The following is a 15928-nucleotide window of genomic DNA, read 5'->3' as shown; positions in this document are numbered from 1 at the left end:
GCTGCTTAAAGGCAAAACAGTTATTTGACATTGTATTCCCAGTAACCATAAAGCATGTGCTTCAAAAAGTACGTGTTGAGCTGTGAAATGAACTGTTTAAAAAGAATCCATGTTTAGGTATCCTGAGTAGTGCCATTTCCTTCAACATTCAAAGTTATGTTTGAACATCAAAGAACCCAAAGAACAGCATCATATATCTGGGCAAAATGAAGGAAAGTAGTCTATGTTCATTTAGGATCCATAATTTAGGTTTTTTTTTGAGGAAGCCCCAGAGCAACTCAGGACCAGTCACTTAATATGTGAAATGACTTAGAGATTCAAATAGCAATTTACTTGTATTCTAAGAATTTAGAATTCTGAAAGAGAGAAGCAGAATAACTAGATTTTCTTTTAATGTGGGTTACACATTAAAGGTAGTCAAGTAAGAGAAAATATTCAAACTTAAGTAGCATTTCTGAACACCACCAATAATCGAGAATGTTATAGAAAAACATACCATATACACAATAGATTATTTGAAAGATACCTTTTTAAAAAAATAAACACATAAGGAGAAATGTAAAATTTTACAATAAACCTAAGCTGTACTTATCATAAATGCTAATTATATATGGCTATTAACATTTAATTAAAATGAAACAAAATGTTGAAATTCATCAGTTGCACTAGCCACACCTCAAATGACCAAAGCCAAATGTGACTAGTGGTTACCATGTTGGATAGCACAGATATACAACATTTCCATAATCATGGAACATTCTAGTGGACAGCACACACTGCTACAAAGATACTAATTGATCCCAGATTTGATTTGTACTTTATTGACTTCTACATGTTTAAACTTTTTCTAAAAAGCATTTAATTTAGCAAATGATCACTAATATGAGATATTTAAGTTTTTTTAAAAAACCAACCTAACCATTTTGTAACCCATATTAAATGTATTTAAATTTTATGTATTCTGAAAAGATCACCCTGGCAAATAGGGCAAAACTCTGTCTCTACTAAAAATACAAAACTTAGCTAGATGTAGTGGTGCTCTCCCATAATCCCAGCTATTCAGGAGGCTGAGGCACACCTGTAATCCCAGCTATTCAGGAGGCTGAGGCAGAAGAATCACTTGAACCCAGAAGGCAGAAGTTGTAGTAAGCCAAGATCATGCCACTGTACTCCAGCCTGGGCAACAGAGTGAGACTGTCTCAAAGAGAGAGAGGAAAAAAAAGAGAACCACAATATGTAGGGACTTGGCCAGACACGGTGGCTCACACCTGTAATTCCAGCATTTTGGGAGGCTGAGACAGGAGGATCGCTTGAGTCCAGGAGGCATATGCTGCAGTAGGCCAAGATCACGCCACAGCACTCCACCCTGGGTGAAAGAGAGAGACTGTCTCAAAGAGAAAAAAAATAAAGAAATCAGATAGGGAATTGCCCTACCAGATATCAAGCCTTACTGTAAAACTATAACAATAAAAATGGACTGTTTTAATTAGTTCAGGGATAGAAAAACAGACCAACTGAAAAGAACTGAAAACTTATCACCAAGCTATAGATAAATAAAAATTGGCACTAAGTCACTGGATAAAATTTAGACTATTCAAAATATAGTGATACAGACCAGGCACAGTGTCTCACACCTATAATCCCAGCACTTTGGGAGGCTGAGGCAGGTGGACTGCTTGAGCCAGGAGTTTGAGACCAGCCTGGGCAACAGGCTCTACCAAAAATTTTAAAATTAGCCAGGCATGGTGGCACACATTAGTAGTTCCAGCTACTCAAACGGCTGAGGTGGGAGGATCACTTGAGACCAGGAGGTTGAGGCTGCAGTGAACCAAGACTATGCCACTGCATTCCAGCCTAGGCAATAGAACAAGACCCTAGCTTAACAAACAACAACAGAAAACACAATGATTTAACAGTTGATTCTCCATTTTAAGAATTTTTTTTTTGAGGTGGAGTTTCATTCTTGTTACCCAGGCTGGAGTGCAATGGCGCGATCTCAGCTCACCGCAACCTTCGCCTCCTGGGTTCAGGCAATTCTCCTGCCTCAGCCTCCCGAGTATCTGGGATTACAGGCATGCACCACCATGCCCAGCTAATTTTTTGTATTTTTAGTAGAGACGGGGTTTCACCATGTTGACCAGGGTGGTCTCGATCTCTTGACCTCGTGATCCACCTGCCTTGGCCTCCCAAAGTGCTAGGATTACAGGCGTGAGCCACCGTGCCCGGCCAAGAAGGTTTTTTAAACTGGATTTCTACTTCACAGCATATACAAAAATCGATTCAGGTCAATTAAAGACCTAAATATACAAACACAATGTTAAAAGTTGTAGAAGAAAATATGCCAATAGCTTTATAAAGAATTAACTCTAGGCCAGGCGCTATAGCTCAAGCCTGTAATCCTAGCACTTTGGGAGGCCGAGGTGGGTGGATCACCCTATGTCAGGAGTTCAAGACCAGCCTGGCCATCATGGTGAAACCCTATCTTAAAAAAAAAAAAAAAGAAAGAAAGAAAGAAAGAAAAAATAAAAGAATTAACTATAAGGCTGGGCATGGTAGCTCATGCCTATAATCCTAGCACTTTGGGAGGCCGAGGCAGGTGGATCTCTTGAGGTTAGCAGTTCAAGACCAGCCTGGCCAATTTGGTGAAACCTCATCTCTACTAAAAATTTAAAAATTAGCCAAGGGTGGTGGCGCATGCCTGTAATCTGAGCTACTCAGGAGGCTGAGGCATAAGAATTGCTTGAACTTGGGAGGCAGAGGTTGCAGCGAACCGAGATCATGCCAGTGCACTCTAGCCTGAGCGACAAAGTGACACTTTGTCTCAACAAAACAACAAAAAAAATAAGAATTAACTATAAAATTGTCAGAGCAGTTTAAAATTCATTTTAAAGCAGAACAATTGTCTAGCTTTTAACTTAACACATGCAGTCTCACTTGAAACTCCAAATTTGTTTTCATTTTCAAAGCTAACATATACCCATGTGTAGAAGTAATACATTTTTATTTATAGAAATAATTTAGTTGTAAATTATTGGCACTGAATAATCAGCACTAAAATTTATGGTCAATTACTTTGAGCACTTTCCTTTTTTTTAATTTTTAGAGAGAGGGTCTCACTCTATTGCCCAGGATGGAGTGCAGTGGCTATTTACAGGCACAGTCATGGTGCACTACAGCTTTAGCCTCCCAAGTAGCTGGGACTACAGGCAAGCCCCACCACACCCAGATACTTTGGGCATTCTAGGTGTGAACGTTAAGTAACATCTTTCATATACACTAAGATTAATACAAACTCATGTATGTTTATTTTATTAAAGGTTTAGATGTATGAGAAAAATAGATTTCCTCAACTATTCTAGCTTCCCTTCATAAAACTGAGTATTTTTATATCTAATGATGGTTTTCCTTTCCCAATTACCATTTCATTAATCCTCTCATTCCTCTTACTTTCATGGTATTTATCTATTGTCAAGAAAAAACAAGGCAAACCTGTCTTACACATTCCTTCCCTTCCCTTTTCATCCCTATTGAAACATACCTCCATAATTATAGAACAGGGCTCATCTGGAGGTATTCATGTGTTCCACATTTCCTATCCCCTCACACTCACTGCATCCCTACACTACACTAGATAAGATGATTTTCCATAGCATACTTTCTGTCACAGGTGTTCCTACTAATTCTCAATTTCTTTTTTTGGTGGAAGGGACAGGAGATTGAGGCTGCATGAGTAGGCTATGATTGTGCTACTGCACTCCAGTCTAGTCAACAGAAACCTTATCTCTAAAAAAAAACAGAATCAGAAAAATATTTTATCAAATGAATTTTGACAATTAGATCTCACTTTCATAATATAAGATACTAATCAGTATATATCTAATTCATTGGGTATATGTCTTAGTCCCCTGTGTTGCTATTATAAAAATGCCACAGACCAGGTTATTTATTTATTTTCTTATGTTTTGTTGTTTTATTTTTCTTATTTCATTTGGGGTAATTTATAAACAATAGAAATTTATTTCCCACATTACTGGAGGCTGGGAAATCTGAGGTCAAGGCACAGGCAAGACTGGTGTCTAGTCAGGCTTCTCTGCTTCCAAGATGACATCTTGTTGCTGCATCCTCCAGAGGGGAGGAACACTGTGTCCTCATATGGCAGAAGGGATGTAAATGCAAGAGAGCTCTCCTTTCAACCTTGAGTCCTTTCACAAGTGTGCTAATTCCATTCGTAAGGGCAGAGCCTTCTCCTCTAATTGAGGAGAGAGATGTGGAAAGAAATCACTTACTACTTCTTCTCAGTGGCATTATAGAATAGAGGTTAAGAATGTGCTCTGGAGCTGTGTGACCTTGTTTATCTATGGAAGCTCAGTTTCCTTGTGAGTAAAATAAGGATATTAGCGTTCTTGTGAGGATTGAAGGAGATTATTTGTATGTTTGGCATATATTAGCTAATATTATTGGCTACTGAGGAGCTTGAAATGTCTCATGCCCCTATTATTGGCAGTGGAGAGCACTTGAGAGATTTAAGCAGGCAGATGACATGGTTGGATTCACATTTTAGGATTCTGTGAATTGCTGTGTTTGTAGTGGATCAGTAGATGTGAGGAGGCTGTAGTGATAAACCTGTTGAGAAATGATGACCTGATCACTGTAGTTATGATAGAATGGTTGGGAGAGAGAGTGTAATAATACTTTAGAGTTATCAAGGTAAGACTTGATTGATTAATGAAGAGGGTAAAGGAGTCAGAGATAACATTTGAATTTTTGACTTCGGTGTCTGAATGATGGTGGTATTTACAACTGAGTTATGGAGTGTAGGAGGAGGATGTGGAAGAGGAGGTTGAGAGAGTGCATTGAATTTTGTTCATGCTTGAGATGACTGTGATATCCAGGTAGGCATATTCAGTTGGATTTATGTTTTTTTGGCAGGTAGAAGAGTCATGGCTGGACTCCTTTTGTTTTTGGAGACAAGGTCTTGCTGTATTGCCCAGTCTGGAGTGCAGTGAGTGGTGCTGTCATGCCCTCACTGTAGTCTCCTAGGCTCAAGTGATTCTCTTACCTCAGCCTTCTGAGTAGCTGGGACTATAGGCATGTGCCCCACTATGCATAGCTAATTTAAACAAATTTATGTTTTAGAGATGGATCTCACTGTGTTGCTCAGGCTGGTCTTGAACTCCTCTCACCTTGGCCTCCCAAAGTCCTGGGATTATACATGTGAGCTACAGTGCCTCACCTGGACTCTTTAACTGTATTTAATTGTACGTCGTTTGACACAATATTCAATAAATGGTAGCCATTATTAGCACTGTTTTTATTATTATGCAGGTGGTATTTAAAGCAACCAATAGATGAACCTTTCTAAAAAAAAAAAAAAGTAAAAGGAGAAGTGGGCTGGAAGGTAGAACATTTAATAGATGGGTAGATAAAGAATGACTATAGAATGAGATTAAGAAAAAGCAGAACTAAGACAAGGTCTGATGAAGTACTATGAGTTTATATAAGAATAGTTAATAATATCTGATGCAACAGAGATATATACTAAAGTAATGCCTAAAAGGTACCACTATATTTGAATGGGATGTCAGTGATGCCCTCTACTAGGTAAATCACAGTGGAAATATGGCGACAGAAGCCAGAAGTAGAATGTATTAGCAAATAAATGGGAGGTTAATATAACATGGGCTGGTTTTGTTGATGTGACCCAAGAGCTAAGCAGTAGTATTGATACCTTCCAAGTGCCAAATTTTAAAATTTCCTTTAATAAAAATATGTGGCTAGTCATTTTGAACAATTATCCCCCAAAAAAAATTTTTTAAAGCATAATAAAAATTAAGAATACAAAGGGTATAGTTCTATTTTATGTATTCAGGTTGAAATGTAGTTTAAACCTTTTTTATTCAAAAAGATTACTGTTAATCTGTTTCTTTATAAGCTTCTTAAATTTCACTCCAGTGTTAGTCTCAAACATTGTTGTAGTGATTAATGCTTTTGCATCCCATTTTCTTCCTTTCTAATATATTTTAATCAATTTTTATTTGAAAAGCCAATTAAATATGTTGTTTAAGATCTTGTCATATCCACACTGTCTACCTGATTGGTTCTGCCAATTCCGTAAAACTTTACTTGATATTATTGGGATTCTTTGGACTATGTGGTAATATTTGTAGATTTATAGACATTTTACTTATTTAATTCTTGGAAGGCAATTTTAGTTCTAAGTGTTTGTAGAATATTTTATTGTCATCTGCTATGTACCACGTCTTAACTTGACATTAACTGTGTAACATTAAACATGACACCTCTCTTAAGGCTGTCCTATTTCGGAACTTCACAGTATGTACCTGGACCTTTCCGAGCACTAAGTTCTGTGCTATGCTATTCTTCAGAGAAGGAGCACATTTGAATAAAAAGTGTTTGTTTCAGTCTCAATGAAAGACTCTTATAAAAGTTATGAACATTTAAAAGTGCCCTTTCCTCCCTTTTTGAGCGAATTGAATTTTTCATTTTATAGAGGTGGAAGATTCCAAGAAGAAGGGGCAGGGATGAGTACTATAATTGTTAAATAATGCACTGGACACTTTTTGTGTAATGTTATTTGATATGGATAGCAAGCCTTGATATAGGTAGTTTTATCCTCATTAGAGAAATTAAATAGCTTGCCCAGTTCAGAAAATGAGTTAATGGCTGAATCAGGACAATATTTGCAGGTTTTTCTATTTGTGATCTAGTGATTTTCTCACTCAGGGGTTCTCTGTCTAGGGCCTAGAGGTAGAATAAAGAGGGCCCTTCCCTGTGCTCCCTCTTGCTTCCCCGTCTTCTGTTCTTTGGAGTATATGTCATTTTTCTCCAGCAGTAATTTAAGGGAAAAAAATGTTGAGGACTACCAGTGTCTCATTTTGCTCTGATTTTTAGGAATTATGTTTATGCTAAGAATTGATTATAAAAGAAGAATATCTATCTAATTATGCTATTAGGAAACAAGACTCAACCAAATATAGGCTGTGGTTTGCATCATTCTATGAAAGACATGATGGGAAGTTGAGTTATAGTTTTCCACTGAGTTGACTTTTCCCTTTGATGTTTATTAATTTAAAACATTGAGTATTCAAAGAATACATTAAACATGATAGACTCACAGGCTGTACAGATGCCCCTTGCAGTCTGTGGGGAATTGGTTCTAGGATTCCCCGTGGACACAAAAATCCACTGATGCTCAGGTTTTTATATAAAATAGTGTAGTATTTGTATATAATTTATGCACATCCTCCCACATGTTTTAAATCATCTCCACATTACTTGTAAAGCCTAATGCAGTGTAGATGTGGGCATGTACAGTGGCTCATACTTGTTAATGCCAGAACTTTGAAAGGCTGAGGTGGGAGAATCACTTGAGTCCAACAGTATGAGACCAGCCTGAGAAACATAGCCCCAACTCTACAAAAAAATTAAAAATTAAAAAATTAGATGGGCATGGTGACATGTGCCTGTAGTCCCAGCTGCTCAGGAGGCTGAGGTGTGAGGCTTTCCTGAGACCTGTAGTTCGAGGCAGCAGTGAGCTATGATCATGCCACTGCACCCCAGCCTAGGTGTCAGTGAGATCCCCATCTCTAAAAAAAAAAAATAATAAATGCTATGTTGTTACACTGTTGTTTAGGGAATAATGACAAGAAAAAAAAATACATGTTTAGTACAGACACAACCATCCTCTTTTTACGGGTGTCAGAAGTGAGGGCAATGTTGGGTACTTTGTCCTTAAACTTTATAGTTTGGCCAACTCCGGGGAGTATGTGTATAGGACAGATTCCTAGGAAGCACTGGCTCAGGACAGTGGGAAATCAAATTAGAAAGAGGAATACTAAGAGTGCCTGCTTTGAAAGCTGGTTTGGGATTAGAGAACTAATTTGCCTGGAGAACAGTTCAAGATGAATGTTTCAGATTCATTGTTGAAGACCTGGAGATATACTGTATGAATTAGGAGAGTAAAATTTCTTCTTCGGTGATTTGATAAAAATCAGGCTATTCTTGCCTTCTTGCTTCTTGCTTATCACAGTCCCTTTCTTCTGTCTTCCTTCCCAATTCCCTTCAAATCCTTATCTTGAGACTTTAAAAAGGAAGGTGGTTTATGAGGAAAGGGCAAAGAAGAGAGCTGAGATGGGCAAGGAAGAGAACCTTGGTGAACAGATAAACGCTGTCCCCTTGTTTGACTTTTAGGGAGGAGACTTATTACACCTGCTTTTGCATCATTCTTATACACTGTACTTTATTGTGACACCTATCACACGATGAGCAGTTATTTTTATTACTGAATTGTGATATTTTTAAAGACAAGAAATATGTTTGTTATTTCTCTATCAATAACCAGCGAGAGATAGTCATTGGTTGAGTGCCTATTTTATGTGCCAAGCACTTTGCTAAGACATAGATATCATCAAGTCCAGTGGTTTCTTTCTTTCTCCTTCTTCCCTCCCTCCCTCCCTCCTTCCCTCCCTCCCTCCTTCCTTCCTTCCTCCCTTCCTTCCTTCCTTCCTTCCTTCCTCCCTCCACCCCCTCTCCATTCTTTCTCTCTTTCTTGTTTCGCTCTTGTTGCCCAGGCTGGAATGTAGTGGCACGATCTTGGCTCATCACAACCTCCGCCTCCTGGGTTCAAGCAATTCTCCTGCCTCAGCCTCCTGAGTAGCTGGGATTACAGGCATGCACCACCATGCCTGGCTAATTTTTTGTACTTTTTAGTAGAGAGGGGGTTTCTCCATGTTGATCAGGTTGGTCTCGAACTCTCAACCTCAGGTGATCCGCCCGCCTCGGCCTCCCAAAGTACTGGGATTACAGGCATTAGCCACTGTGCCCAGCCTCCAGTGGTTTCAAACTTAGAAACTTTCATATTTTATAAGTATGTTTTGATAAAAAAGTACTTCCTCATACATAACTTTTTATGTTTTTTTTTGAGACAGAGTCTTGCTCTGTTGCCCAGGCTGGAGTGCAATGGCATGATCTCAGTTCACTGCAACCTCTGCCTCCTGTGTTCAAGTGATTCTCCTGCCTCAGCCTCCCAAGTAGGTGGGACTACAGGTGCATGCCACCATGCCTGGCTAATTTTTTGTGTTTTTACTAGAGACAGGTTTCACTGCGTTAGCCAGGATGGTCTCGATCTTTTGACCTTGTTATCTGCCCTCCTCGGCCTCCCAAAGTGCTGTGCCACCGTGCCAGTCCTTGTTTTTTTTTTTTTTTTCCCGAGATGGAGTCTCACTCTGTCGCCCAGGCTGGAGTGCAGTGGCACAATCTCGGCTCACTACAACCTCTGTCTCCTGAGTTCAAGTGACTCTCCTGCCCCAGCCTCCCCAGTAGCTGGGATCACAGGCTCCTGCTACCACGCCTGCCTAATTTTTGTATTTTTAGTAGAGATGGAATTTTGCCTTGTTGGCCAGGCTGGAATTGAATTCCTGACCTTAAGTGGTCCACCTTCCTTGGCCTCCCAAAGCGCTGGGATTATAGGCATGAGCTACCGTGCCCAGCCAGTGATTTTTAACAACTTTAAATAATACTGATAAATCACTATTTTTAGTGGACTCTAACTAAATACTGTCATGATTTGATACTCCCATCATTCATTTATAAAAATACATAAATAGCTTCCTTTTTTGACATTTAAAATTTTTATAGTCCTTTCTGTTTTGAATTTGCATTTGTTACACTTTTCACACAAGATTCTATTCTTATATGATGTATTTTATGCATGTTATATTTTGCATGTAACATGCATACATTATGAAGGTGTATTTTTATAACATTACAGTCATTCATGCATATTGATTACCCTATCATATGTCTTTGCAGCCAAAATATGTAAATTTAAAAATATCTCTTAGTCATTAAATTGTAATTAGCACAGAGTAAAATAACAAATGTATTAACATGTTGGTAAATTATTTTTTATTTATTAAAAAATTTTTTTTCTCCTCTGCTGCCTCCAAATTGTTGCTAAAAAAAAAAAAAGTATTAAACAGAAGAAAATAGGCCAGGCACAGTGTTTCACGCCTGTAATCCCAGTACTTTGGGAGGATGAGGTGGACAGATCACTTGAGGTCAGGAGTTCGTGACCAGCCTGGCCAACATAGTGAAACTCCATTTCTACTTAAAGTACAAAAATTAGCCGGAGATGGTGGTGCATGTCTGTAGTCTCAGCTACTTTGGGGGCTGAGAATTTCTTGAACTGGGGAGGCAGAGTTTGTGATGAGCCAAGATTGCACCACTGCACTACAGCCTGTGTAACAGAGCAGAACTCCATCTCCAAAAATAAAAATAAGTTTTGCAGACAAAATATGAATCATTCCTTGTTTAACACTTAAAAGGTTTTTATACCCAGGCAATACAATAGTGTATAATTCAATTCAGAAGAATATTGAAGATCTTCAAAGCATGGTCAAGGTGATCTCCTTTCAGTCCATGAAATGGTGTTCCTGGAAATGACTAATAGAACAACAGCAAAAAACCTATCTACTTGGGCATTCTTGGTGTTTGATCAATTAAGTCAGAGACCTGTAACAGTGTTGGAGTGCTTGTTTTGTAAAGGTCAACCAACTTAGGTTGATACTGTTTGTATGAAGAGTGTAATTTTCTTTTCTGTTACGTAGGTATTCTCTGAAACCAAATGACCAAATCTTGGCTGAAGACAAACACAAAGAACTGTAAGTTCATTAAACCGTAGATTGTAAATAATTTACTCTCTCTATGAAGTTGATATATGTATATGTAAATAATCTTGATTTTCAAAATTAGATAATGACAAAGTATAATTAAGACTATGATCTTAATCCTAACAGGATTACAATAACCTACATTATATAATTTACACAACATAAAGTTTGTGTAGGACGTAATTTCTTCTGTATTGACATTAAAAGATGTAGTGTTGTATTCCATCATTTCCATCATCTAGATTAAAGTCTTATTGAGAATATGTCATTTCTTTCTCTCTTTCTATATAAAATATTAAATTGTCCCTGTTTTCTTTCTGATTGCTCTACCAGAAAAAGGAAAAAATAGAATTAAATTGCCACTGTTAATTTTTGGGTCTTATTCTGGTGAATCCCCACCCTCATGATAATGACGGAGAAATACAATTTTGTTTCTTTCATTGCTTTGTGAAAAAGTAAATGTCTATTGTTTGGTACAAGGTAAAATAATTTATTTTATTTTTGTATTTTTGAGACAGAGTCTTGTTCTGTTTCCCAGGCTGAAGGCGCAGTCTCGCCACATTGCAACCTCTTGACTCCCAGGTTCAAGCAATTCTCCTGCCTCAGCCTCTCAAGTAGCTGGAATTACCGGCCCCCACCACCACACCTGGCTAATTTTTGTATTTTTAGTAGAGATGGGGTTTTGTTATGTTGGCCAGGCTGATTTCAAACTCCTGACCTCAGGTGATCTTCCTGCCTTGGCTTCCCAGAGTGCTGGGATTGCAGGCGTGAGCCACTGAGACTGGCCAAACACGTTTTATTTTCACATCTAACTGAGGTCTCTCTTGATTTAGTTTAACGTAACCTTCATTTGTACTTATCTTTATGAAGGGTGACTTTTTTTTTTTTTTTTGTAGAGGACTTCAAGACTATTATTTTCTTGAGATTAAGTAATAATTTTTCCAAGTACTTTTTTTTTAGATGAAGAATAACTGAATTTATTTATTTATTTTTATTTGTTTATTGCATTTTAGGTTTTGGGGTACATGTGCAGAACATGCAAGATAGTTGCATAGGTACACACGTGGCAGTGTGTTTTGCTGCCTTCCTCCCCTTCACCCACATTTGGCATTTCTCCCCATGCTATCCCTCCCCAGCTCCCCACCCTCGCTTTCCCTCCCCTATTCCCCCCAATAGATCCCAGTGTTTAGTGCTCCCTTCCCCGTGTCCATGTGTTTTCATTGTTCATCACCCGCCTATGAGTGAGAATATGCAGTATTTCATTTTCTGTTCTTGTGTCAGTTTTCTGAGAATGATGTTCTCCATATTCATCCATGTCCCTACAAAGGACATGAACTCATCATTTTTGATTGCTGCATAATATTCCATGGTGTATATGTGCCATATTTTCCCAGTCTAGTCGATCATCGATGGGCATTTGGGTTGGTTCCAGGTCTTTGCTATTGTAAACAGTGCTGCAATGAACATTCGTGTGCATGTGTCCTTATAGTAGACGGATTTATAGTCCTTTGGATATATACCCAGTAATGGGATTGTTGGGTCAAATGAAATTTCTATTTCTAGGTCCTTGAGGAATCACCACACTGTCTTCCACAATGGTTGAACTAATTTACACTCCCACCAGCAGTGTAGAAGTGTTCCTACTTCTCCACATCCTCTCCAGCATCTGTTGTCTCCAGATTTTTTAATGATCGCCATTCTAACTGGCGTGAGGTGGTATCTCAATGTGGTTTTGATTTGCATGTCTCTGATGACCAGTGATGATGAGCATTTTTTCATTTGTTTGTTGGCCTCATGCATGTCTTCTTTTGTAAAGTGTCTGTTCATATCCTTTGCCCATTTTTGAATGGGCTTGTTTGTTTTTTTCTTGTAAATCTGTTTTAGTTCTTTGTAAATTCTGGATATCAGCCCTTTGTGAGATGGGTAAACTGCAAAGATATTTTCCCATTCTGTTGGTTGCTGATTCACTCTAGTGACTGTTTCTTTTGCCGTGCAGAAGCTGTGGAGTTTGATTAGGTCCCATTTGTCTATTTTGGCTTTTGTTGCCATTGCTTTTGGTGTTTTGGTCATGAAGTCCTTGCCTACTCCTATGTCCTGAATGGTTTTGCCTAGATTTTCTTCTAGGGTCCAAGTACTTTTAAACTGCTTTTTAAAAACTGTGTTGAACCTTTTACAAAATACTTTCTTTTCTCCTACTTAAGATATCATATGAAGTGTTAATTATAAAATGGCAGGACCAATGTTCAAGGAAAGGATTTCCTTATGCATTCTTATTGTTTACATATTCCATTGTTATGCTAACCTTTCATCAGTATTTTTACATTTGGTCTATTCTTATTTGTTTATAATCTCCATAGTCGGTTCTCAAATACATATGCTGTCAAGAAATTTTTTTGCTGTTTCTTTATTGCCTAGTAGTCAATGAGGGTAGGTGATTGTTACTGTAGCATTCATTGGTTATTATTTATAGGTCTGGTAACAGAGCTTCTTTTGCTTTGGGAATTAAGTAGTTGGTGAGCCTTGGAAGTTCCTTCGGTCCTTAGACTATGACCACTATTAAAAATATCAGAAATCTGCTTTTAAAGAGTAAATATTATTATTATTATTTTTGAGACATAGTTTTGCTCCTGTTGCTCAAGCTGGATTGCAATGGTGAGTTCTCAGCTCACTGCAACCTCCGCCTCCTGGGTTCAAGCGATTCTCCTGCCTCAGCCTTCCCAGTAGCTGGGATTACAGGCATATGCCACACGCCTGGCTTATTTTTTATATTTTTAGAAATGGGGTTTCACCATGTTAGCCAGGCTGGTCTCAAACTCCTGGCCTTAGGTGATCCACCCACCTTGGCCTCCCAAAGTGCTGGGATTACAGGCATGAGCCACCATGCCCAGCCAAAAGTTTTTGTTGATGTTTTTTTTTTTTTTTTTTAAGACAGAATCTCACTCTGTCACCTAGACTGGAGTGTAGTGGCATGATCTCAGCTCTCTGCAACCTCCACTTCCTGGGTTCAAGTGATTCTTCTGTCTCAGCCTCCCGAGTAGCTGGGACTACAGGTGCTCACCACCACGCCTGGCTAATTTTTGTATTTTTAGTAAAGATGGGGTTTCACCATATTGGCCAGGCTGATCTGGAACTCCTGACCTCAAGTAATCTGCCCGCCTAAGCCTCTTAAAGTTCTGGGATTAGAGGCAGGAGCCACCGCACCTGTCCCTGGCTGAAAGTTTTTAAACTGTCCAAGATATAATTTGTTTTTATGGCTATAACTTGGTCACAGATACTTTTTTCTTACTTTTAAAAAATTAATTAATTAATTAATTATGGAGTCTTGCTCTTTTGCCCAGGCTGGAGTATGGTAGCGCCATCTCCACTCACTGTGACCCTGAGACAGACCTCTGCCTCTTGGGTTCAAGTGATTCTCCTGCCTCAGCCTTTTGAGTAGCTGGGATTACAGGCACCCGCCACCATGCCCAGCTAATTTTTGTATTTTAGTAGAGACAGGGTTTCACCATGTTGGCCAGGCTAGTCTCAAACTCCTGACCTCAAGCAATCCACCCACCTTGGCCTCCCAAAGTGCTGGGATTACAGGCATGAGTTACCATGCTTAGCCTCTACATTTTATAATGAAAAGTTTTAAACATTTAATATGTGCTCCCCCATATATTTACCACCAAGATTTTCCTTTAACATATGATTGCACTTGCTTTATCATCTATTTATTCTTCTATTCATGCATTACTTCCTCTGTTTTTTGGATGTATTTCAAAGTAAATTGTAGTACAAAAAAATTAGCTGGGCATGATGGCACTCACCTCAGGAGGCTGAGGTGAGAGGATTGCTTGAGTTCAAGTCATGTCCTTGGCCTCACAATTTGCATAGCTGTGTGAAATAGAAAGTTTAGGCATCAAAAAAAAAAAAAAAAAAAAAAAAAAGCGAGGCTGCAGCGAGCCAAGATTGCATAACTGCCCTCCAACCTGGGCAACAGAGTGAGAACCTGTCCCAAAAAACAAATGAAAAACAAACAACTCCCCCCCTCCCCGCAAAAAAAACCCACAGAAAATAATAAACACTGTAATCAAGGAAGGCAACTCATTATAAAGAGTAATTTTGTGATTAAAAATGGTCTTATATTCATGAATGGAAAAATGTATGTTGTTAATAGTAAAATCTTATAACCCTTAAGGAATTCTAAATTGCTACCTTCTACTTATGAAGAACTGTATGGTGCCCTGGACTTAGCATTAGAAGAAACTTTATGTATGAGTTTTGCCATAGGCTACAGTCTTGGGGTATCAGAATTCAGTGCCACTACGATTATTAAGAAATAAGGAATTTATTACAGGAATTAAATCTTATTTAATCATGGGAAAAAACTATGGATGTTAAGATCCAAAAAATGTGAGAGAAACCTGCCTTTTGATGTAGGTTAGTGAGTTAGACCTTTCAAAAGCAGGTAAACATGTTCTACTGCTGTAGGGACACTGTGAAGGAGGTTTGTGTGTTGTAGGCTCTTTGCAGCTACCACTATGGGCTTTTAGTGAAATATCTGGTGATAGGCTTGGTCCTGGTAGTTGTGGACGTGGTAGAGTGGGGATGAGTAAGGACAGATTACATTTCTGCCCATACCTTTTTGTCTGTCCTTCCCTGCCTTTAACCAATGACTGCCTTTGGAATGAAATGGCTACTGCCTCAATTGCATTTCCTAAATTTATGCAAATTTCTCTTGTGACATATCTTAAGTTGAAACCATATAGGAGAGGAAATTAGGGGAAATGCAATTCTACTTAACACAGTTGAAGACCTTAACTTTGTTTACTCAGTCTTCCAAACTTAAGTCCCTCAAATACCATTTTGGGTTTAGATTAGTGCTTTTCTGTATTGTCCACTGAACAAATGATTTCTTTTGTTAGCTACTTCTCTTTTAGTCTATTCAGTAATCCCTCTGGGTATAGCTTCTAAATTTCTAGCATAAAACTCTTCATCAAAAAAAAGGATACTCTTTCCCTTCAATTTTTAGGGGGAAGGATAAGGCGTTTGCTACAAACTTTATTCAGAGCTTTTTAGTCAAAGTGTAGTTCATTGATCCTTAACTACAATTTACTTGACAAGATATATTTATGGGATGAATTTTATTGAGGGTAGCAGAATGGAGAGACAAACTGCCGCTCTGATGAATTCTCTTTCTTCTTGGTCTACAACAAACAGGAATATTTTGAGAATGTAGCTATGGCAGATTTTAATGT

General features: G+C 38.4%; 1 protein-coding gene across 7 annotated transcripts in view; it reads left to right on the top strand.

The window, feature by feature from the left end:
* The window catches only part of ADK (adenosine kinase), a 593446-nt gene that overhangs the window by 56644 nt on the left and 520874 nt on the right, over positions 1–15928 (top strand). For all 7 annotated transcript variants that reach the window (XM_009009683.4, XM_009009682.4, XM_009009681.4 and 4 more), the window contains exon 3: positions 10629–10682. In XM_009009683.4, coding sequence (XP_009007931.1) covers positions 10629–10682 — 54 coding nt within the window. The remainder of the gene's footprint in view (positions 1–10628; positions 10683–15928) is intronic.

This window comes from Callithrix jacchus, chromosome 12 (genome assembly GCF_049354715.1).
Source record: "Callithrix jacchus isolate 240 chromosome 12, calJac240_pri, whole genome shotgun sequence".
NCBI classification, from domain to species: domain Eukaryota; kingdom Metazoa; phylum Chordata; class Mammalia; order Primates; family Cebidae; genus Callithrix; species Callithrix jacchus.
The sequence above is the reverse complement of the archived record's forward strand: the minus strand, read 5'-3'. Positions and strand labels throughout refer to the sequence as shown.